The 25,000-nt window shown below is 52.8% G+C and overlaps 1 protein-coding gene across 3 annotated transcripts in view; it reads right to left on the bottom strand.

Moving 5' to 3' along the window:
* The window catches only part of LOC124006220 (SH2B adapter protein 2-like), a 66,548-nt gene that overhangs the window by 7,238 nt on the left and 34,310 nt on the right, over positions 1–25,000 (bottom strand). For 2 of the 3 annotated variants that reach the window (XM_046316072.1, XM_046316073.1), the window contains exons 3-7: positions 21,500–21,607; positions 17,462–17,553; positions 16,546–16,646; positions 16,235–16,402; positions 5,288–5,493 (exon numbers count right to left, since the gene is read on the bottom strand). In XM_046316072.1, coding sequence (XP_046172028.1) covers positions 5,288–5,493; positions 16,235–16,402; positions 16,546–16,646; positions 17,462–17,553; positions 21,500–21,607 — 675 coding nt within the window. The remainder of the gene's footprint in view (positions 1–5,287; positions 5,494–16,234; positions 16,403–16,545; positions 16,647–17,461; positions 17,554–21,499; positions 21,608–25,000) is intronic. The other variant, XM_046316074.1, reaches the window with a different exon arrangement.

Here is a 25,000-nt window from a genome sequence, read left to right as displayed (position 1 = left end):
AGCGTTCCACAGGGACACTGGCCCATGTTGACTCTACAAGGTGTCTAAAGCGTTCCACAGGGATGCTGGCCTATGTTGACTCTACAAGGTGTCTAAAGCGTTCCACAGGGATGCTGGCCCATGTTGACTCTACAAGGTGTCCAAAGTTGTGTCCAGTTGGCTGGATGTCCTTTGGGTAGAGGACCGTTCTGGATACAACACGGGAAACATTCACACCCAGATACACAACTCAAACCGGTGTGCTGGTACTACCATACCCTGTTCAAAGACACTTAAATATGTTGTCTTGTCCCATTCACACTCTGAGTGACTCAAACACACACGTCTCAATTGTCTCCACCCTTGATCTTGAAGTGGATTTAACAGGTGACATCAATAAGGGGTCATAGTTTTCACCTGGATTCACCTGGTCAGTCTGTGTCATGGAAAGAGCAGGTGTTCATAATGTTTTGTATACTCAGTATATAGTTTCACTTCTAACACTGTACATTGAGAGAGATTGAAAGAGACCGAGAGAGACAGAGTGAGAGAGACAGAGAGAGAGAGAGAGACAGACAGAGAGAGACAGAGAGAGAGAGACAGACAGAGCGAGAGAGACAGGGAGAGAGAGAGAGGCAGAGAGAGACAGAGTGAGAGAGACAGAGAGAGAGAGACAGACAGAGAGAGACAGAGAGACAGAGAGAGACAGAGAGAGAGACAGAGAGAGAGAGAGACAGAAAGAGAGAGAGACAGAGAGACAGAGAGAGAGACAGAGAGAGACAGAGAGAGAGACAGACAGAGAGAGAGGGGGAGAGAGAGAGACAGGGAGAGACAGAGAGGCAGAGAGAGCGAGACAGAGAGAGAGAGAGGCGGGAGAGAGCGAGACAGAGAGAGAGAGAGGCGGGAGAGAGAGAGACAGAGAGAGACAGAGAGAGAGACAGAGAGAGAGAGAGACAGAGAGAGAGAGACAGAGAGAGAGAGACAGAGAGAGAGAGACAGAGAGACAGAGAGAGAGAGACAGACTGAGCGAGAGAGACAGGGAGAGAGAGAGAGGCAGAGAGAGACAGAGTGAGAGAGACAGAGAGAGAGAGACAGACAGAGAGAGACAGAGAGAGACAGAGAGAGAGACAGAGAGAGAGACAGAGAGAGAGAGACAGAAAGAGAGAGAGAGACAGAAAGAGAGAGACAGAGAGAGAGAGACAGAGAGAGAGACAGAGAGAGACAGAGAGAGAGACAGACAGAGAGAGAGGGGGAGAGAGAGAGACAGGGAGAGACAGAGAGGCAGAGAGAGACAGAGAGAGAGAGAGGGGGGAGAGAGAGAGACAGAGAGAGAGGGGGGAGAGAGAGAGAGAGAGAGAGCGAGACAGAGAGAGAGAGAGGGAGAGAGAGAGAGACAGAGAGAGACAGAGAGAGAGAGAGAGAGAGAGAGAGAGACAGAGAGAGAGAGAGACAGAGAGAGAGACAGAGAGAGAGACAGAGAGAGAGAGACAGAGAGAGAGACAGAGAGAGAGACAGAGAGAGACAGAGAGAGAGATAGAGAGAGAGGGGGGGCAGAGAAAGAGAGGGGGAGACAGAGAAAGAGACCACTGTGACTGACCCAAACTTAAGGAAAGCTTTGACTATGTACAGACTCAGAGAGAGGCCGCCGTAGGAAGACCTGGCTCTCAAGGGAAGACAGGCTATGTGCACACTGCCTACAAAATGAGGTGGAATCTGAGCTGCACTTCCTAACCTAATGCCAAATGTATGACCATATTAGAGACACATATTTCCCTCAGGTTACACAGATCCACCAAGAATTAGAAAATAAATCCAAGCAGGACATAATGCTGAACTTTCGGAGGAGAGTCACAGAATGCCAAGACTGACACCGAAGGAGAGGAGAAGAGCCCTGACTCCCTAAGACTGACACCGAAGGAGAGGAGAAGAGCCCTGACTTCCTGAGACTGACACTGGAGGAGAGGGGCCCTGACTCCCTGAGACTGACACTGGAGGAGAGGGGCCCTGACTCCCTGAGACTGACACCGAAGGAGAGGAGAAGAGCCCTGACTTCCTGAGACTGACACTGGAAGAGAGGAGAAGAGCCCTGACTCCCTGAGACTGACACCGAAGGAGAAGAGCCCTGACTTCCTGAGACTGACACTGGAGGAGAGGAGAAGAGCCCTGACTCCCTGAGACTGACACCGAAGGAGAAGAGCCCTGACTCCCTGAGACTTCCTGAGACTGACACCAGAGGAGAGGAGAAGAGCCCTGACTATGTGAGACTGACACCGAAGGAGAAGAGCCATGACTCCCTGAGACTGACACCGAAGGAGAGCCCTGACTCCCTGAGACTGACACCGAAGGAGAGCCCTGACTTCCTGAGACTGACACCGGAGGAGAGGAGAAGAGCCCTGACTCCCTGAGACTGACACCGAAGGAGAGCCCTGACTTCCTGAGACTGACACCGAAGGAGAAGAGCCCTGATTCCCTGAGACTGACACCGAAGGAGAGCCCTGACTTCCTGAGACTGACACCGGAGGAGAGGAGAAGAGCCCTGACTCCCTGAGACTGACACCGAAGGAGAAGAGCCATGACTCCCTGAGACTGACACCGAAGGAGAGCCCTGACTTCCTGAGACTGACACCGAAGGAGAGCCCTGACTTCCTGAGACTGACACCGGAGGAGAGGAGAAGAGCCCTGCCTTCTTGAGACTGACACCGAAGGAGAAGAGCCCTGACTCCCTGAGGCTGACACTGAAGGAGAGCCTTGACTTCCTGAGATTGACACCAGAGGAGAGGAGAAGAGCCCTGACTTCCTAAGACTGACACCAGAGGAGAGGAGAAGAGCCCTGACTATCAGCCTCAGAGGGCATGGTAACAGACCTGCTTCCCCAGAGGGCATGGGAACAGACCTGCTGCCTCAGAGGGCATGGTAACAGACCTGCTGCCCCAGAGGGCATGGTAACAGACCTGCTGCCCCAGAGGGCATGGTAACAGACCTGCTGCCCCAGAGGGCATGGTAACAGACCTGCTGACCCAGAGGGCATGGTAACAGACCTGCTGCCATCAGCCCCAGAGGGCATGGTAACAGACCTGCTGCCCCAGAGGGCATGGTAACAGACCTGCTGCCTCAGAGGGCATGGTAACAGACCTGCTGCCCCAGAGGGCATGGTAACAGACCTGCTGCCTCAGAGGGCATGGGAACAGACCTGCTGCCCCAGAGGGCATGGGAACAGACCTGCTGCCCCAGAGGGCATGGTAACAGACCTGCTGCCTCAGAGGGCATGGTAACAGACCTGCTGCCTCAGAGGGCATGGGAACAGACCTGCTGCCCCAGAGGGCATGGTAACAGACCTGCTGCCCCAGAGGGCATGGTAACAGACCTGCTGCCTCAGAGGGCATGGTAACAGACCTGCTGCCCCAGAGGGCATGGTAACAGACCTGCTGCCTCAGAGGGCATGGGAACAGACCTGCTGCCCCAGAGGGCATGGGAACAGACCTGCTGCCTCAGAGGGCATGGTAACAGACCTGCTGCCCCAGAGGGCATGGTAACAGACCTGCTGCCTCAGAGGGCATGGTAACAGACCTGCTGCCTCAGAGGGCATGGTAACAGACCTGCTGCCATCAGCCCCAGAGGGCATGGTAACAGACCTGCTGCCCCAGAGGGCATGGTAACAGACCTGCTGCCTCAGAGGGCATGGTAACAGACCTGCTGCCCCAGAGGGCATGGTAACAGACCTGCTGCCTCAGAGGGCATGGGAACAGACCTGCTGCCCCAGAGGGCATGGGAACAGACCTGCTGCCCCAGAGGGCATGGTAACAGACCTGCTGCCTCAGAGGGCATGGTAACAGACCTGCTGCCTCAGAGGGCATGGGAACAGACCTGCTGCCCCAGAGGGCATGGTAACAGACCTGCTGCCCCAGAGGGCATGGGAACAGACCTGCTGCCCCAGAGGGCATGGTAACAGACCTGCTGCCCCAGAGGGCATGGTAACAGACCTGCTGCCTCAGAGGGCATGGTAACAGACCTGCTGCCCCAGAGGGCATGGTAACAGACCTGCTGCCTCAGAGGGCATGGTAACAGACCTGCTGCCCCAGAGGGCATGGTAACAGACCTGCTGCCTCAGAGGGCATGGTAACAGACCTGCTGCCCCAGAGGGCATGGTAACAGACCTGCTGCCTCAGAGGGCATGGTAACAGACCTACTGCCATCAGCCCCAGAGGGCATGGTAACAGACCTGCTGCCTCAGAGGGCATGGTAACAGACCTACTGCCATCAGCCCCAGAGGGCATGGTAACAGACCTGCTGCCCCAGAGGGCATGGGAACAGACCTACTGCCATCAGCCCCAGAGGGCATGGTAACAGACCTGCTGCCTCAGAGGGCATGGTAACAGACCTGCTGCCCCAGAGGGCATGGGAACAGACCTACTGCCATCAGCCCCAGAGGGCATGGTAACAGACCGGTCTGTCTGTTTCATGAAGGGGAGGAAAAAGAGATAGGCCGCCAGTAATTGGCTCACCTTGGCGTTGCCCTGTATGTGATTGGCTCACCTTGGCGTTTCCCTGTATGTGATTGGCTCACCTTGGCGTTGCCCTGTATGTGATTGGCTCACCTTGGCGTTGCCCTGTATGTGATTGGCTCACCTTGGCGTTGCCCTGCATGTGATTGGCTCACCTTAGCTTTGCCCTGCATGTGATTGGCTCACCTTTGCTTTGCCCTGTATGTGATTGGCTCACCTTAGCTTTGCCCTGCATGTGATTGGCTCACCTTGGCGTTGCCCTGCATGTGATTGGCTCACCTTAGCTTTGCTCTGCATGTGATTGGCTCACCTTGGCGTTGCCCTGCATGTGATTGGCTCACCTTGGCGTTGCCCTGCATGTGATTGGCTCACCTTAGCTTTGCCCTGCATGTGATTGGCTCACCTTAGCTTTGCCCTGCATGTGATTGGCTCACCTTTGCTTTGCCCTGTATGTGATTGGCTCACCTTAGCTTTGCCCTGCATGTGATTGGCTCACCTTGGCGTTGCCCTGCATGTGATTGGCTCACCTTAGCTTTGCCCTGCATGTGATTGGCTCACCTTGGCGTTGCCCTGCATGTGATTGGCTCACCTTGGCGTTGCCCTGCATGTGATTGGCTCACCTTAGCTTTGCCCTGCATGTGATTGGCTCACCTTGGCGTTGCCCTGTATGTGATTGGCTCACCTTGGCGTTGCCCTGTATGTGATTGGCTCACCTTAGCTTTGCCCTGCATGTGATTGGCTCACCTTTGCTTTGCCCTGCATGTGATTGGCTCACCTTTGCTTTGCCCTGCATGTGATTGGCTCACCTTAGCTTTGCCCTGGAAATTAAAGGTGAGGACGTACTCCCCCGGCCGCGTCTCGCTTTGGCGAATCACAAACAGCCCGTGGCTCCTAGCGCCGCCCGCCAGCACCAGTTGGGCCGCCCGTACGCGTGACAACGTCCCGTGGAACCATGGGTAGGTTGCCAGGCTGGGGTCAGCCTCCGCCTCGGTCGCTCCCTCACCTGAAACCCCTGAGGGAGGAGAAAAATAGGTGAGATCACATGGTAAAGATGGACCAACTGAGCAAGAGGACAAGTACATTAGAGTGTCTAGTTTGAGAAACAGATGCCTCACAAGTCCTAAACTGGCAGCTTCATTAAATAGTACTCGCAAAACACCGGATGCTGGCCTTCTAGGCAGAGTTCCTCTGTCCAGTCTCAACGTCAACAGTGAAGAGGTGACTCCGGGATGCTGGCCTTCTAGGCAGAGTTCCTCTGTCCAGTCTCAACGTCAACAGTGAAGAGGTGACTCCGGGATGCTGGCCTTCTAGGCAGAGTTCCTCTGTCCAGTCTCAACGTCAACAGTGAAGAGGAGACTCCGGGATGCTGGCCTTCTAGGCAGAGTTCCTCTGTCCAGTCTCAACGTCAACAGTGAAGAGGAGACTCCGGGATGCTGGCCTTCTAGGCAGAGTTCCTCTGTCCAGTCTCAACGTCAACAGTGAAGAGGAGACTCCGGGATGCTGGCCTTCTAGGCAGAGTTCCTCTGTCCAGTCTCAACGTCAACAGTGAAGAGGAGACTCCGGGATGCTGGCCTTCTAGGCAGAGTTCCTCTGTCCAGTCTCAACGTCAACAGTGAAGAGGTGACTCCGGGATGCTGGCCTTCTAGGCAGAGTTCCTCTGTCCAGTCTCAACGTCAACAGTGAAGAGGAGACTCCGGGATGCTGGCCTTCTAGGCAGAGTTCCTCTGTCCAGTCTCAACGTCAACAGTGAAGAGGAGACTCCGGGATGCTGGCCTTCTAGGCAGAGTTCCTCTGTCCAGTCTCAACGTCAACAGTGAAGAGGAGACTCCGGGATGCTGGCCTTCTAGGCAGAGTTCCTCTGTCCAGTCTCAACGTCAACAGTGAAGAGGAGACTCCGGGATGCTGGCCTTCTAGGCAGAGGTCCTCTGTCCAGTCTCAACGTCAACAGTGAAGAGGAGACTCCGGGATGCTGGCCTTCTAGGCAGAGTTCCTCTGTCCAGTCTCAACGTCAACAGTGAAGAGGAGACTCCGGGATGCTGGCCTTCTAGGCAGAGTTCCTCTGTCCAGTCTCAACGTCAACAGTGAAGAGGAGACTCCGGGATGCTGGCCTTCTAGGCAGAGTTCCTCTGTCCAGTCTCAACGTCAACAGTGAAGAGGAGACTCCGGGATGCTGGCCTTCTAGGCAGAGTTCCTCTGTCCAGTCTCAACGTCAACAGTGAAGAGGAGACTCCGGGATGCTGGCCTTCTAGGCAGAGTTCCTCTGTCCAGTCTCAACGTCAACAGTGAAGAGGAGACTCCGGGATGCTGGCCTTCTAGGCAGAGGTCCTCTGTCCAGTCTCAACGTCAACAGTGAAGAGGAGACTCCGGGATGCTGGCCTTCTAGGCAGAGTTCCTCTGTCCAGTCTCAACGTCAACAGTGAAGAGGAGACTCCGGGATGCTGGCCTTCTAGGCAGAGTTCCTCTGTCCAGTCTCAACGTCAACAGTGAAGAGGAGACTCCGGGATGCTGGCCTTCTAGGCAGAGTTCCTCTGTCCAGTCTCAACGTCAACAGTGAAGAGGAGACTCCGGGATGCTGGCCTTCTAGGCAGAGTTCCTCTGTCCAGTCTCAACGTCAACAGTGAAGAGGTGACTCCGGGATGCTGGCCTTCTAGGCAGAGTTCCTCTGTCCAGTCTCAACGTCAACAGTGAAGAGGAGACTCCGGGATGCTGGCCTTCTAGGCAGAGTTCCTCTGTCCAGTCTCAACGTCAACAGTGAAGAGGAGACTCCGGGATGCTGGCCTTCTAGGCAGAGTTCCTCTGTCCAGTCTCAACGTCAACAGTGAAGAGGAGACTCCGGGATGCTGGCCTTCTAGGCAGAGTTCCTCTGTCCAGTCTCAACGTCAACAGTGAAGAGGAGACTCCGGGATGCTGGCCTTCTAGGCAGAGGTCCTCTGTCCAGTCTCAACGTCAACAGTGAAGAGGAGACTCCGGGATGCTGGCCTTCTAGGCAGAGTTCCTCTGTCCAGTCTCAACGTCAACAGTGAAGAGGAGACTCCGGGATGCTGGCCTTCTAGGCAGAGGTCCTCTGTCCAGTCTCAACGTCAACAGTGAAGAGGAGACTCCGGGATGCTGGCCTTCTAGGCAGAGTTCCTCTGTCCAGTCTCAACGTCAACAGTGAAGAGGAGACTCCGGGATGCTGGCCTTCTAGGCAGAGTTCCTCTGTCCAGTCTCAACGTCAACAGTGAAGAGGAGACTCCGGGATGCTGGCCTTCTAGGCAGAGTTCCTCTGTCCAGTCTCAACGTCAACAGTGAAGAGGAGACTCCGGGATGCTGGCCTTCTAGGCAGAGTTCCTCTGTCCAGTCTCAACGTCAACAGTGAAGAGGAGACTCCGGGATGCTGGCCTTCTAGGCAGAGTTCCTCTGTCCAGTCTCAACGTCAACAGTGAAGAGGAGACTCCGGGATGCTGGCCTTCTAGGCAGAGGTCCTCTGTCCAGTCTCAACGTCAACAGTGAAGAGGAGACTCCGGGATGCTGGCCTTCTAGGCAGAGTTCCTCTGTCCAGTCTCAACGTCAACAGTGAAGAGGAGACTCCGGGATGCTGGCCTTCTAGGCAGAGTTCCTCTGTCCAGTCTCAACGTCAACAGTGAAGAGGAGACTCCGGGATGCTGGCCTTCTAGGCAGAGTTCCTCTGTCCAGTCTCAACGTCAACAGTGAAGAGGAGACTCCGGGATGCTGGCCTTCTAGGCAGAGTTCCTCTGTCCAGTCTCAACGTCAACAGTGAAGAGGAGACTCCGGGATGCTGGCCTTCTAGGCAGAGGTCCTCTGTCCAGTCTCAACGTCAACAGTGAAGAGGAGACTCCGGGATGCTGGCCTTCTAGGCAGAGTTCCTCTGTCCAGTCTCAACGTCAACAGTGAAGAGGAGACTCCGGGATGCTGGCCTTCTAGGCAGAGTTCCTCTGTCCAGTCTCAACGTCAACAGTGAAGAGGAGACTCCGGGATGCTGGCCTTCTAGGCAGAGTTCCTCTGTCCAGTCTCAACGTCAACAGTGAAGAGGAGACTCCGGGATGCTGGCCTTCTAGGCAGAGTTCCTCTGTCCAGTCTCAACGTCAACAGTGAAGAGGTGACTCCGGGATGCTGGCCTTCTAGGCAGAGTTCCTCTGTCCAGTCTCAACGTCAACAGTGAAGAGGAGACTCCGGGATGCTGGCCTTCTAGGCAGAGTTCCTCTGTCCAGTCTCAACGTCAACAGTGAAGAGGAGACTCCGGGATGCTGGCCTTCTAGGCAGAGTTCCTCTGTCCAGTCTCAACGTCAACAGTGAAGAGGAGACTCCGGGATGCTGGCCTTCTAGGCAGAGTTCCTCTGTCCAGTCTCAACGTCAACAGTGAAGAGGAGACTCCGGGATGCTGGCCTTCTAGGCAGAGGTCCTCTGTCCAGTCTCAACGTCAACAGTGAAGAGGAGACTCCGGGATGCTGGCCTTCTAGGCAGAGTTCCTCTGTCCAGTCTCAACGTCAACAGTGAAGAGGAGACTCCGGGATGCTGGCCTTCTAGGCAGAGGTCCTCTGTCCAGTCTCAACGTCAACAGTGAAGAGGAGACTCCGGGATGCTGGCCTTCTAGGCAGAGTTCCTCTGTCCAGTCTCAACGTCAACAGTGAAGAGGAGACTCTGGGATGCTGGCCTTCTAGGCAGAGTTCCTCTGTCCAGTCTCAACGTCAACAGTGAAGAGGAGACTCCGGGATGCTGGCCTTCTAGGCAGAGTTCCTCTGTCCAGTCTCAACGTCAACAGTGAAGAGGAGACTCCGGGATGCTGGCCTTCTAGGCAGAGTTCCTCTGTCCAGTCTCAACGTCAACAGTGAAGAGGAGACTCCGGGATGCTGGCCTTCTAGGCAGAGGTCCTCTGTCCAGTCTCAACGTCAACAGTGAAGAGGAGACTCCGGGATGCTGGCCTTCTAGGCAGAGTTCCTCTGTCCAGTCTCAACGTCAACAGTGAAGAGGAGACTCCGGGATGCTGGCCTTCTAGGCAGAGTTCCTCTGTCCAGTCTCAACGTCAACAGTGAAGAGGAGACTCCGGGATGCTGGCCTTCTAGGCAGAGTTCCTCTGTCCAGTCTCAACGTCAACAGTGAAGAGGAGACTCCGGGATGCTGGCCTTCTAGGCAGAGTTCCTCTGTCCAGTCTCAACGTCAACAGTGAAGAGGAGACTCCGGGATGCTGGCCTTCTAGGCAGAGTTCCTCTGTCCAGTCTCAACGTCAACAGTGAAGAGGAGACTCCGGGATGCTGGCCTTCTAGGCAGAGGTCCTCTGTCCAGTCTCAACGTCAACAGTGAAGAGGAGACTCCGGGATGCTGGCCTTCTAGGCAGAGTTCCTCTGTCCAGTCTCAACGTCAACAGTGAAGAGGAGACTCCGGGATGCTGGCCTTCTAGGCAGAGTTCCTCTGTCCAGTCTCAACGTCAACAGTGAAGAGGAGACTCCGGGATGCTGGCCTTCTAGGCAGAGTTCCTCTGTCCAGTCTCAACGTCAACAGTGAAGAGGAGACTCCGGGATGCTGGCCTTCTAGGCAGAGTTCCTCTGTCCAGTCTCAACGTCAACAGTGAAGAGGTGACTCCGGGATGCTGGCCTTCTAGGCAGAGTTCCTCTGTCCAGTCTCAACGTCAACAGTGAAGAGGAGACTCCGGGATGCTGGCCTTCTAGGCAGAGTTCCTCTGTCCAGTCTCAACGTCAACAGTGAAGAGGAGACTCCGGGATGCTGGCCTTCTAGGCAGAGTTCCTCTGTCCAGTCTCAACGTCAACAGTGAAGAGGAGACTCCGGGATGCTGGCCTTCTAGGCAGAGTTCCTCTGTCCAGTCTCAACGTCAACAGTGAAGAGGAGACTCCGGGATGCTGGCCTTCTAGGCAGAGGTCCTCTGTCCAGTCTCAACGTCAACAGTGAAGAGGAGACTCCGGGATGCTGGCCTTCTAGGCAGAGTTCCTCTGTCCAGTCTCAACGTCAACAGTGAAGAGGAGACTCCGGGATGCTGGCCTTCTAGGCAGAGGTCCTCTGTCCAGTCTCAACGTCAACAGTGAAGAGGAGACTCCGGGATGCTGGCCTTCTAGGCAGAGTTCCTCTGTCCAGTCTCAACGTCAACAGTGAAGAGGAGACTCCGGGATGCTGGCCTTCTAGGCAGAGTTCCTCTGTCCAGTCTCAACGTCAACAGTGAAGAGGAGACTCCGGGATGCTGGCCTTCTAGGCAGAGTTCCTCTGTCCAGTCTCAACGTCAACAGTGAAGAGGAGACTCCGGGATGCTGGCCTTCTAGGCAGAGTTCCTCTGTCCAGTCTCAACGTCAACAGTGAAGAGGAGACTCCGGGATGCTGGCCTTCTAGGCAGAGTTCCTCTGTCCAGTCTCAACGTCAACAGTGAAGAGGAGACTCCGGGATGCTGGCCTTCTAGGCAGAGGTCCTCTGTCCAGTCTCAACGTCAACAGTGAAGAGGAGACTCCGGGATGCTGGCCTTCTAGGCAGAGTTCCTCTGTCCAGTCTCAACGTCAACAGTGAAGAGGAGACTCCGGGATGCTGGCCTTCTAGGCAGAGTTCCTCTGTCCAGTCTCAACGTCAACAGTGAAGAGGAGACTCCGGGATGCTGGCCTTCTAGGCAGAGTTCCTCTGTCCAGTCTCAACGTCAACAGTGAAGAGGAGACTCCGGGATGCTGGCCTTCTAGGCAGAGTTCCTCTGTCCAGTCTCAACGTCAACAGTGAAGAGGAGACTCCGGGATGCTGGCCTTCTAGGCAGAGGTCCTCTGTCCAGTCTCAACGTCAACAGTGAAGAGGAGACTCCGGGATGCTGGCCTTCTAGGCAGAGTTCCTCTGTCCAGTCTCAACGTCAACAGTGAAGAGGAGACTCCGGGATGCTGGCCTTCTAGGCAGAGTTCCTCTGTCCAGTCTCAACGTCAACAGTGAAGAGGAGACTCCGGGATGCTGGCCTTCTAGGCAGAGTTCCTCTGTCCAGTCTCAACGTCAACAGTGAAGAGGAGACTCCGGGATGCTGGCCTTCTAGGCAGAGTTCCTCTGTCCAGTCTCAACGTCAACAGTGAAGAGGTGACTCCGGGATGCTGGCCTTCTAGGCAGAGTTCCTCTGTCCAGTCTCAACGTCAACAGTGAAGAGGAGACTCCGGGATGCTGGCCTTCTAGGCAGAGTTCCTCTGTCCAGTCTCAACGTCAACAGTGAAGAGGAGACTCCGGGATGCTGGCCTTCTAGGCAGAGTTCCTCTGTCCAGTCTCAACGTCAACAGTGAAGAGGAGACTCCGGGATGCTGGCCTTCTAGGCAGAGTTCCTCTGTCCAGTCTCAACGTCAACAGTGAAGAGGAGACTCCGGGATGCTGGCCTTCTAGGCAGAGGTCCTCTGTCCAGTCTCAACGTCAACAGTGAAGAGGAGACTCCGGGATGCTGGCCTTCTAGGCAGAGTTCCTCTGTCCAGTCTCAACGTCAACAGTGAAGAGGAGACTCCGGGATGCTGGCCTTCTAGGCAGAGGTCCTCTGTCCAGTCTCAACGTCAACAGTGAAGAGGAGACTCCGGGATGCTGGCCTTCTAGGCAGAGTTCCTCTGTCCAGTCTCAACGTCAACAGTGAAGAGGAGACTCTGGGATGCTGGCCTTCTAGGCAGAGTTCCTCTGTCCAGTCTCAACGTCAACAGTGAAGAGGAGACTCCGGGATGCTGGCCTTCTAGGCAGAGTTCCTCTGTCCAGTCTCAACGTCAACAGTGAAGAGGAGACTCCGGGATGCTGGCCTTCTAGGCAGAGTTCCTCTGTCCAGTCTCAACGTCAACAGTGAAGAGGAGACTCCGGGATGCTGGCCTTCTAGGCAGAGTTCCTCTGTCCAGTCTCAACGTCAACAGTGAAGAGGAGACTCCGGGATGCTGGCCTTCTAGGCAGAGTTCCTCTGTCCAGTCTCAACGTCAACAGTGAAGAGGAGACTCCGGGATGCTGGCCTTCTAGGCAGAGTTCCTCTGTCCAGTCTCAACGTCAACAGTGAAGAGGAGACTCCGGGATGCTGGCCTTCTAGGCAGAGTTCCTCTGTCCAGTCTCAACGTCAACAGTGAAGAGGAGACTCCGGGATGCTGGCCTTCTAGGCAGAGTTCCTCTGTCCAGTCTCAACGTCAACAGTGAAGAGGAGACTCCGGGATGCTGGCCTTCTAGGCAGAGTTCCTCTGTCCAGTCTCAACGTCAACAGTGAAGAGGAGACTCCGGGATGCTGGCCTTCTAGGCAGAGTTCCTCTGTCCAGTCTCAACGTCAACAGTGAAGAGGAGACTCCGGGATGCTGGCCTTCTAGGCAGAGTTCCTCTGTCCAGTCTCAACGTCAACAGTGAAGAGGAGACTCCGGGATGCTGGCCTTCTAGGCAGAGTTCCTCTGTCCAGTCTCAACGTCAACAGTGAAGAGGAGACTCCGGGATGCTGGCCTTCTAGGCAGAGTTCCTCTGTCCAGTCTCAACGTCAACAGTGAAGAGGAGACTCCGGGATGCTGGCCTTCTAGGCAGAGTTCCTCTGTCCAGTCTCAACGTCAACAGTGAAGAGGAGACTCCGGGATGCTGGCCTTCTAGGCAGAGTTCCTCTGTCCAGTCTCAACGTCAACAGTGAAGAGGAGACTCCGGGATGCTGGCCTTCTAGGCAGAGTTCCTCTGTCCAGTCTCAACGTCAACAGTGAAGAGGAGACTCCGGGATGCTGGCCTTCTACGCAGAGTTCCTCTGTCCAGTCTCAACGTCAACAGTGAAGAGGAGACTCCGGGATGCTGGCCTTCTAGGCAGAGTTCCTCTGTCCAGTCTCAACGTCAACAGTGAAGAGGAGACTCCGGGATGCTGGCCTTCTAGGCAGAGTTCCTCTGTCCAGTCTCAACGTCAACAGTGAAGAGGAGACTCCGGGATGCTGGCCTTCTAGGCAGAGTTCCTCTGTCCAGTCTCAACGTCAACAGTGAAGAGGAGACTCCGGGATGCTGGCCTTCTAGGCAGAGTTCCTCTGTCCAGTCTCAACGTCAACAGTGAAGAGGAGACTCCGGGATGCTGGCCTTCTAGGCAGAGGTCCTCTGTCCAGTCTCAACGTCAACAGTGAAGAGGAGACTCCGGGATGCTGGCCTTCTAGGCAGAGGTCCTCTGTCCAGTCTCAACGTCAACAGTGAAGAGGAGACTCCGGGATGCTGGCCTTCTAGGCAGAGGTCCTCTGTCCAGTCTCAACGTCAACAGTGAAGAGGAGACTCCGGGATGCTGGCCTTCTAGGCAGAGTTCCTCTGTCCAGTCTCAACGTCAACAGTGAAGAGGAGACTCCGGGATGCTGGCCTTCTAGGCAGAGTTCCTCTGTCCAGTCTCAACGTCAACAGTGAAGAGGAGACTCCGGGATGCTGGCCTTCTAGGCAGAGTTCCTCTGTCCAGTCTCAACGTCAACAGTGAAGAGGAGACTCCGGGATGCTGGCCTTCTAGGCAGAGTTCCTCTGTCCAGTCTCAACGTCAACAGTGAAGAGGAGACTCCGGGATGCTGGCCTTCTAGGCAGAGTTCCTCTGTCCAGTCTCAACGTCAACAGTGAAGAGGAGACTCCGGGATGCTGGCCTTCTAGGCAGAGGTCCTCTGTCCAGTCTCAACGTCAACAGTGAAGAGGAGACTCCGGGATGCTGGCCTTCTAGGCAGAGTTCCTCTGTCCAGTCTCAACGTCAACAGTGAAGAGGAGACTCCGGGATGCTGGCCTTCTAGGCAGAGTTCCTCTGTCCAGTCTCAACGTCAACAGTGAAGAGGAGACTCCGGGATGCTGGCCTTCTAGGCAGAGTTCCTCTGTCCAGTCTCAACGTCAACAGTGAAGAGGAGACTCCGGGATGCTGGCCTTCTAGGCAGAGGTCCTCTGTCCAGTCTCAACGTCAACAGTGAAGAGGAGACTCCGGGATGCTGGCCTTCTAGGCAGAGTTCCTCTGTCCAGTCTCAACGTCAACAGTGAAGAGGAGACTCCGGGATGCTGGCCTTCTAGGCAGAGGTCCTCTGTCCAGTCTCAACGTCAACAGTGAAGAGGAGACTCCGGGATGCTGGCCTTCTAGGCAGAGTTCCTCTGTCCAGTCTCAACGTCAACAGTGAAGAGGAGACTCCGGGATGCTGGCCTTCTAGGCAGAGGTCCTCTGTCCAGTCTCAACGTCAACAGTGAAGAGGAGACTCCGGGATGCTGGCCTTCTAGGCAGAGGTCCTCTGTCCAGTCTCAACGTCAACAGTGAAGAGGAGACTCCGGGATGCTGGCCTTCTAGGCAGAGGTCCTCTGTCCATTGTCTGTGTTATTCTGCCCATCTTAACCTTTTCTTTTTATTGGCCAGTCTGAGATATGGCTGTTTCTTTGCCACTTAAGCAGACACTTTTATCCAGGGGTGAAAGTAGAATTCATTTCTTCCCGGTACAGGACCACCCACATGGCACTGATCATAGAGTCCCTATTAATTCAATTGGGGCGGCAGGGTAGCCTAGTGGTTAGAGCGTTGGACTAGTAACCAGAAGGTTGTGAGTTCAAACCCCCGAGCTGACAAGGTACAAATTCTGTCGTTCTGCCCCTGAACAGGCAGTTAACCCACTGTTCCCAGGCCGTCATTGAAAATAAGAACGTTTTCTTAACTGACTTGCCTAGTTAAATAAAGGTAAAATAAAAAAAATAAAAAATAGGGTTTCAGTCGTAAAGATTTTGTCATTTAACTTTGAAAACTTGTAAACGTTTTATTGTGTCATAAACACAACCGGATGTTTTCATCTAATGGTCTCCGCCTCGGTCGCTACGTTCATCCACTCGTAATGTCCAGCCTCCAAACAGGAAGAGACTTCAGTTACACACAACCAATAAGAAGTGTCCAACTGATTCCACGAAGAGCCGAGTGTCGGGGGGTTTCTCTCCTCCTTTGTCCTCGAATGAGGAATGAAGGTCACTAATTAGTAAGGAACTCCCCTCACCTGGTTGTCTAGGTCTTAATTGAAAAGGTAAAAACCACAACAAAAACCCGGGTGTCCTTCCGTGGAATGTTGATACTGGTGTAATGACAGAGATCGACATTGGGTCAGATTATTTTTTAAACCTTTTTATTTAACTAGGGCAAGTCAGTTAAGAACAAATTCTTATTTTCATTCTTATTTTCTACACTCTAACCACTAGGCTACCTACCGCCTCTACACTCTAACCACTAGTTTACCTGCCTCCTCTACACTCTAACCACTAGGCTACCTACCGCCTCTACACTCTAACCACTAGTTTACCTGCCTCCTCTACACTCTAACCACTAGGCTACCCTGCCACCTCTACACTCTAACCACTAGGCTACCTACCGCCTCTACACTCTAACCACTAGGCTACTGCCTCCTCTACACTCTAACCACTAGGCTACCCTGCCACCTCTACACTCTAACCACTAGGCTACCCTGCCGCCCAGATTGAACGTGTCCACTGCAGTCTGTCTCGATGTTGGCAACTCATCTCTGCCTTGGCCAAACGTCTATGCTTTGAAGAGTAGGCTATTACCACTCGTTGTCAAGTCCATTTCGTCCGCGCCTCTGACAAGCGGTAATGATAACGGGGTGTAATGTCCGTTTTCTTGCCATTTTGTTTTAATAATTGTGATAGGCTCAGGTGTTTACAGGTACGGCCTAATCCCCTACTATTTATTTTACATTCACACCTGGTTTTATCTGAAAACGAGTCATACGTGCGTACAGTTGATGTTTCGGGCGGACCCGGGAATCGAACACACTATCCTGCCATTGCAAGTGCTCCCTACCAGCCGAGCCTACAGTTCCTCTTACCTGGGGCGGGGCTTTTCCCCTGGGCCTCTGGGCACTGGAGGAAACGCTCCAGGGGGACATGGGAAGGGTGCTGGGTGAAGGGTAGTTCTCTGCAGTGGACAGAGGGGGCGCTATACAGTGCTGCTGTTGCTGCTGAGCCACAGGATCTGTCAGGGACACGATGGACACCTGGACACAAACAACAGAACATACTGTACGTAACACGACACAACATTACACGGCAGCCAGATTGACAGCACATCCATTTCCTCTCAAACGGCAATGTGTGAGGTTAGGTTACGAGTGTGTGTGTGTGTGTTTGTTTGTCTCACCTTCTGACAGAAGCTCACAGCTGCACGAGGCCACCATGGAGAACTCTTTAGACGCCTGGCCGTGGGGACATGACGCCAGCTCAATGTCATCTCCACTGTCCCTGTGCCACACACACACACACACACACACACACACACACACACACACACACACACACACACACACACACACACACACACACACACACACACACACACACACACACACACACACACACACACAGTTAAACGTACAGACACACACACACACACACACACACACACACACACACACACACACACACACACACACACACACACACACACACACACACACACACACACACACACACACACACACACACAGTTAAACACACACACACACAGTTAAACACACACACACACACACACACACACACACACACACACACACACACACACACACACACACACACACACACACACACACACACACACACACACACACACACACACAGTTAAACGTACACACACACACACACACACACACACACAGTTAAACGTACAGACACACACACACACACACACACACACACACACACACACACACACACACACACACACACACACACACACACACACACACACACACACACACACACACACACACAGTTAAACGTACAGACACACACACACACACACACACACACACACACACACACACACACACACACACACACACACACACACACACACACACACACAATGTATGTCTGTTTATGGCCGTCCAGAAACACGCCGTGAACAGACAAACTCACTGTACCAGAAGAACTCAGCGTGAAATAGTGTGAGAGAGGGGGGGGGGGGATCTGTCAAAAACTCTCTTACAGGGTGATTAATTGACTGTGAGCTGTTCCCTCCCTCCCTCCCTCCCTCCTCGGTGAACAGTAAATATTACCCAGGGTCCATGCAGTCCTGGATGTCAGACACCCAGGAGTTTTTCTGCAGCGAGTCGATGGTCTCCAGGATATATTCGCCTCCATTTTCCACCTGTGGAGAGAAAGCACACCAAACCACAGAACAGTTACTGTTTGTGAGTCCAGAGGAGAGCCAGACAGACTTCTGAACACACTGCAAGAAAGAGTAGTAGGCAGTTAGTTTGGTTTTGTCGGGTCAGGTAGTCATGTCTATAAGGTAGAGTTGTGAGAGAAGAGAACAGGGACAAGACAGGGTAATGTTGTGAGAGAACAGAACAGGGAGAAGACAGGGTAATGTTGTGAGAGGTAGAACAGGGAGAAGACAGGGTAATGTTGTGAGAGAACAGAACAGGGAGAAGACAGGGTAATGTTGTGAGAGAACAGAACAGGGAGAAGACAGGGTAATGTTGTGAGAGGTAGAACAGGGAGAAGACAGGGTAATGTTGTGAGAGAACAGAACAGGGAGAAGACAGGGTAATGTTGTGAGAGAACAGAACAGGGAGAAGACAGGGTAATGTTGTGAGAGGTAGAACAGGGAGAAGACAGGGTAATGTTGTGAGAGGTAGAACAGGGAGAAGACAGGGTAATGTTGTGAGAGGTAGAACAGGGAGAAGACAGGGTAATGTTGTGAGAGGTAGAACAGGGAGAAGACAGGGTAATGTTGTGAGAGGTAGAACAGGGAGAAGACAGGGTAATGTTGTGAGAGGTAGAACAGGGAGAAGACAGGGTAATGTTGTGAGAGGTAGAACAGGGAGAAGACAGGGTAATGTTGTGAGAGAACAGGGAGAAGACATGGTAATGTTGTGAGAGAACAGAACAGGGAGAAGACATGGTAATGTTGTGAGAGAACAGAACAGGGAGAAGACAGGGTAATGTTGTGAGAGAACAGAACAGGGAGAAGACAGGGTAATGTTGTGAGAGGTAGAACAGGGAGAAGACATGGTAATGTTGTGAGAGGTAGAACAGGAGAAGACATGGTAATGTTGTGAGAGGTAGAACAGGGAGAAGACAGGGTAATGTTGTGAGAGAACAGAACAGGGAGAAGACAGGGTAATGTTGTGAGAGGTAGAACAGGGAGAAGACATGGTAATGTTGTGAGAGGTAGAACAGGGAGAAGACAGGGTAATGTTGTGAGAGAACAGAACATGGAGAAGACAGGGTAATGTTGTGAGAGGTAGAACAGGGAGAAGACAGGGTAATGTTGTGAGAGAACAGAACAGGGAGAAGACAGGGTAATGTTGTGAGAGGTAGAACAGGGAGAAGACAGGGTAATGTTGTGAGAGAACAGAACAGGGAGAAGACAGGGTAATGTTGTGAGAGGTAGAACAGGGAGAAGACAGGGTAATGTTGTGAGAGAACAGAACAGGGAGAAGACATGGTAATGTTGTGAGAGGTAGAACAGGGAGAAGACAGGGTAATGTTGTGAGAGAACAGAACAGGGAGAAGACAGGGTAATGTTGTGAGAGGTAGAACAGGGAGAAGACAGGGTAATGTTGTGAGAGAACAGAACAGGGAGAAGACAGGGTAATGTTGTGAGAGAACAGAATAGGGAGAAGACAGGGTAATGTTGTGAGAGGTAGAACAGGGAGAAGACAGGGTAATGTTGTGAGAGGTAGAACAGGGAGAAGACAGGGTAATGTTGTGACAGGTAGAACAGGGAGAAGACAGGGTAATGTTGTGAGAGGTAGAACAGGGAGAAGACAGGGTAATGTTGTGAGAGAACAGAACAGGGAGAAGACAGGGTAATGTTGTGAGAGAACAGAACATGGAGAAGACAGGGTAATGTTGTGAGAGAACAGAACAGGGAGAAGACAGGGTAATGTTGTGAGAGAACAGGGAGAAGACAGGGTAATGTTGTGAGAGAACAGAACAGGGAGAAGACAGGGTAATGTTGTGAGAGGTAGAACAGGGAGAAGACAGGGTAATGTTGTGAGAGGTAGAACAGGGAGAAGACAGGGTAATGTTGTGAGAGAACAGAACAGGGAGAAGACAGGGTAATGTTGTGAGAGAACAGAACAGGGAGAAGACAGGGTAATGTTGTGAGAGGTAGAACAGGGAGAAGACAGGGTAATGTTGTGAGAGGTAGAACAGGGAGAAGACAGGGTAATGTTGTGACAGGTAGAACAGGGAGAAGACAGGGTAATGTTGTGAGAGGTAGAACAGGGAGAAGACAGGGTAATGTTGTGAGAGAACAGAACAGGGAGAAGACAGGGTAATGTTGTGAGAGAACAGAACATGGAGAAGACAGGGTAATGTTGTGAGAGAACAGAACAGGGAGAAGACAGGGTAATGTTGTGAGAGAACAGAACATGGAGAAGACAGGGTAATGTTGTGAGAGAACAGAACAGGGAGAAGACAGGGTAATGTTGTGAGAGGTAGAACAGGGAGAAGACAGGGTAATGTTGTGAGAGAACAGAACAGGGAGAAGACATGGTAATGTTGTGAGAGGTAGAACAGGGAGAAGACAGGGTAATGTTGTGAGAGAACAGAACAGGGAGAAGACAGGGTAATGTTGTGAGAGGTAGAACAGGGAGAAGACAGGGTAATGTTGTGAGAGGTAGAACAGGGAGAAGACAGGGTAATGTTGTGAGAGAACAGAACAGGGAGAAGACAGGGCAATGTTGTGAGAGAACAGAACAGGGAGAAGACAGGGTAATGTTGTGAGAGGTAGAACAGGGAGAAGACAGGGTAATGTTGTGAGAGGTAGAACAGGGAGAAGACAGGGTAATGTTGTGAGAGGTAGAACAGGGAGAAGACAGGGTAATGTTGTGAGAGGTAGAACAGGGAGAAGACAGGGTAATGTTGTGAGAGGTAGAACAGGGAGAAGACAGGGTAATGTTGTGAGAGGTAGAACAGGGAGAAGACAGGGTAATGTTGTGAGAGAACAGAACAGGGAGAAGACAGGGTAATGTTGTGAGAGGTAGAACAGGGAGAAGACAGGGTAATGTTGTGAGAGAACAGAACAGGGAGAAGACGGGGTAATGTTGTGAGAGGTAGAACAGGGAGAAGACAGGGTAATGTTGTGAGAGGTAGAACAGGGAGAAGACAGGGTAATGTTGTGAGAGAACAGAACAGGGAGAAGACATGGTAATGTTGTGAGAGGTAGAACAGGGAGAAGACAGGGTAATGTTGTGAGAGAACAGAACATGGAGAAGACAGGGTAATGTTGTGAGAGGTAGAACAGGGAGAAGACAGGGTAATGTTGTGAGAGAACAGAACAGGAGAAGACAGGGTAATGTTGTGAGAGGTAGAACAGGGAGAAGACAGGGTAATGTTGTGAGAGGTAGAACAGGGAGAAGACAGGGTAATGTTGTGAGAGAACAGAACAGGGAGAAGACAGGGTAATGTTTGAGAGGTAGAACGGGGAGAAGACAGGGTAATGTTGTGAGAGAACAGAACAGGGAGAAGACATGGTAATGTTGTGAGAGGTAGAACAGGGAGAAGACAGGGTAATGTTGTGAGAGGTAGAACAGGGAGAAGACAGGGTAATGTTGTGAGAGAACAGAACAGGGAGAAGACAGGGTAATGTTGTGAGAGAACAGAACAGGGAGAAGACAGGGTAATGTTGTGAGAGAACAGAACAGGGAGAAGACAGGGTAATGTTGTGAGAGGTAGAACAGGGAGAAGACAGGGTAATGTTGTGAGAGGTAGAACAGGGAGAAGACAGGGTAATGTTGTGAGAGAACAGAACAGGGAGAAGACAGGGTAATGTTGTGAGAGGTAGAACAGGGAGAAGACAGGGTAATGTTGTGAGAGGTAGAACAGGGAGAAGACAGGGTAATGTTGTGAGAGGTAGAACAGGGAGAAGACAGGGTAATGTTGTGAGAGGTAGAACAGGGAGAAGACATGGTAATGTTGTGAGAGGTAGAACAGGGAGAAGACAGGGTAATGTTGTGAGAGAACAGAACAGGGAGAAGACAGGGTAATGTTGTGAGAGGTAGAACAGGGAGAAGACAGGGTAATGTTGTGAGAGGTAGAACATGGAGAAGACAGGGTAATGTTGCGTTATGATTTCTTACCCTTACCTTCAGGACGAAGGTGTTGTCTCTGTCAGGCATCTCCAGGGGCATGGTGGTCCTCACCTCCACAATGGCAGACAGAGGGATGCTGACCTTGGGCTTTGATGACTGTTGGACACACACACACACACACGCACACACACACACATCCCAATCCTTTTAGATTTCAATTAAAAAGTGCTCTGTGTGTGTGTGTGTGTGTGTGTGTGTGTGTGTGTGTGTGTGTGTGTGTGTGTGTGTGTGTGTGTGTGTGTGTGTGTGTGTGTGTGTGTGTGTGTGTGTGTGTGTGTGTGTGTGTGTGTGTGTGTGTGTGTGTGTGTGTGGGTATTGTCGTAGAGGTTTATCAGTTGATCTGACTGCTCTTCATCTTCATCTCCCTGTATGACTGACTAGCTGTCCTGAGTCCTCCACTTAGCTCATCTCCCTGTGTGACTAACTAGCTGTCCTGAGTCCTCTACTCAGCTCATCTCCCTGTGTGACTGACTAGCTGTCCCGAGTCCTCCACTCAGCTCCATCTCCCTGTATGACTGACTAGGAAATCATATCAAAGGTCACTTCCTGTATCTAAAGGGATATTTCCTGTTCTTCTTGCCCCACTGAGATCACATCCTTGGCAACAGTCAAGAAGAACCCGACACCATTCAAAAACTGTACCTGAAAAATGGTTTCACTCATTTCATCTGACTGGATTGATAAAAGTACTATGGAGGAGACTTAGCTCACCCCCGATACCTCTATGGGATAAGTCAACATCTCCAAGGAGGAGAGAAGGAAGCATTTTGACTGCAGCTATTGGTCCTCTGTCTGTTCGGCCTTGGCCTCTTTAGTCTTGTTATGAGACAGGCCTGCTGAACCAGTGTACTGTATAACAGAGTATTGTGTGTTCTCTCCTCCCATAGCCTGCCTGCCTGCCTGCCTGCCTGCCTGCCTGCCTGCCTGCCTGCCTGCCTGCCTGCCTGCCTGCCTGCCTGCCTGCCTGCCTGCCTGCCTGCCTGCCTGCCTGCCTGCCTGCCTGCCTGCCTGCCTGCCTGCCTGCCTGCCTGCCTGCCTGCCTGCCTGCCTGCCTGCCTGCCTGCCTGCCTGCCTGCCTGCCTGCCTGCCTGCCTGCCTGCCTGCCTGCCTGCCTGCCTGCCTGCCTGCCTGCCTGCCTGCCTGCCTGCCTGCCTGCCTGCCTGCCTGCCTGCCTGCCTGCCTGCCTGCCTGCCTGCCTGCCTGCCTGCCTGCCTGCCTGCCTGCCTGCCTGCCTGCCTGCCTGCCTGCCTGCCTGCCTGCCTGCCTGCCTGCCTGCCTGCCTGCCTGCCTGCCTGCCTGCCTGCCTGCCTGCCTGCCTGCCTGCCTGCCTGCCTGCCTGCCTGCCTGCCTGCCTGCCTGCCTGCCTGCCTGCCTGCCTGCCTGCCTGCCCTGCCTGCCTGCCTGCCTGCCTGCCTGCCTGCCTGCCTGCCTGCCTGCCTGCCTGCCTGCCTGCCTGCCTGCCTGCCTGCCTGCCTGCCTGCCTGCCTGCCTGCCTGCCTGCCTGCCTGCCTGCCTGCCTGCCTGCCTGCCTGCCTGCCTGCCTGCCTGCCTGCCTGCCTGCCTGCCTGCCTGCCTGCCTGCCTGCCTGCCTGCTGGGAGATAGATGGTGTGCTGACGAGGCATGAAGCAGAGGCAGGGTATCCAGACAAGCCCAGGCAGAAGTGAGACTTTATGACTCAGACTGTTGACTCTACAGAGCTTTGGCTTTGTGAGAACCTGGACCTCTCATTGTAGAAGTGCTGATCTAGGATCTGTCAAAACAAAATATCATTCATTCTGATCTAAAAGTCTAAACAGATGCCAGACCAGCACTCCTACTCTGAGAGGCTTTGTGGTTAGAGGCAGGTAGCCTAGTGGTTAGAGGGGCGGCAGGTAGCCTAGTGGTTAGAGGGGCGGCAGGTAGCCTAGTGGTTAGAGGCAGGTAGCCTAGTGGTTAGAGGCAGGTAGCCTAGTGGTTAGAGGGGCGGCAGGTAGCCTAGTGGTTAGAGGCAGGTAGCCTAGTGGTTAGAGGCAGGTAGCCTAGTGGTTAGAGGGGCGGCAGGTAGCCTAGTGGTTAGAGGCAGGTAGCCTAGTGGTTAGAGGCAGGTAGCCTAGTGGTTAGAGGCAGGTAGCCTAGTGGTTTAGAGGGGCGGCAGGTAGCCTAGTGGTTAGAGGGGCGGCAGGTAGCTTAGTGGTTAGAGGGGCGGCAGGTAGCTTAGTGGTTAGAGGGGCGGCAGGTAGCTTAGTGGTTAGAGGGGCGGCAGGTAGCTTAGTGGTTAGAGGGGCGGCAGGTAGCTTAGTGGTTAGAGGCAGGTAGCCTAGTGGTTAGAGGGGCGGCAGGTAGCTTAGTGGTTAGTGCGTTGGGCCAGTAACTGAAATGTTGCTAGATCGAATCCCCGAGCTGACAAGGTCGTTTTGCCCTTGAACAAGGCAGTTAACCCACTGTTCCCTGGTAGGCCGTCATTGTCAAGAAGAATTTGTTCTTAACGGACTTGCTAGTTAAATAATGTTTTTTAAATATATTTTTTTATAAAAATAAAACAGGCCCTGATAACCTTAGTGGAGCAGTCACTTCTGAGTCTCTGTTGAGACACGCAGGTCTTTTAGGGAACACATGGTCATTAGTCTGTTGAGACACGCAGGTCTTTTAGGGAACACATGGTCATTAGTCTGTTGAGACACGCAGGTCTTTTAGGGAACACATGGTCATTAGTCTGTTGAGACACGCAGGTCTTTTAGGGAACACATGGTCATTAGTCTGTTGAGACACGCAGGTCTTTTAGGGAACACATGGTCATTAGTCTGTTGAGACACGCAGGTCTTTTAGGGAACACATGGTCATTAGTCTGTTGAGACACGCAGGTCTTTTAGGGAACACATGGTCATTAGTCTGTTGAGACACGCAGGTCTTTTAGGGAACACATGGTCATTAGTTTGTTGAGACACGCAGGTCTTTTAGGGAACACATGGTCATTAGTCTGTTGAGACACGCAGGTCTTTTAGGGAACACATGGTCATTAGTCTGTTGAGACACGCAGGTCTTTTAGGGAACACATGGTCATTAGTCTGTTGAGACACGCAGGTCTTTTAGGGAACACATGGTCATTAGTCTGTTGAGACACGCAGGTCTTTTAGGGAACACATGGTCATTAGTCTGTTGAGACACGCAGGTCTTTTAGGGAACACATGGTCATTAGTCTGTTGAGACACGCAGGTCTTTTAGGGAACACATGGTCATTAGTCTGTTGAGACACGCAGGTCTTTTAGGGAACACATGGTCATTAGTCTGTTGAGACACGCAGGTCTTTTAGGGAACACATGGTCATTAGTCTGTTGAGACACGCAGGTCTTTTAGGGAACACATGGTCATTAGTTTGTTGAGACACGCAGGTCTTTTAGGGAACACATGGTCATTAGTCTGTTGAGACACGCAGGTCTTTTAGGGAACACATGGTCATTAGTCTGTTGAGACACGCAGGTCTTTTAGGGAACACATGGTCATTAGTCTGT

This window comes from Oncorhynchus gorbuscha, linkage group LG19 (assembly GCF_021184085.1).
Source record: "Oncorhynchus gorbuscha isolate QuinsamMale2020 ecotype Even-year linkage group LG19, OgorEven_v1.0, whole genome shotgun sequence".
NCBI classification, from domain to species: Eukaryota; Metazoa; Chordata; class Actinopteri; order Salmoniformes; family Salmonidae; genus Oncorhynchus; species Oncorhynchus gorbuscha.
Note: the sequence above shows the minus strand (reverse complement) of the source record. Positions and strands in the feature narration are given on the sequence as shown.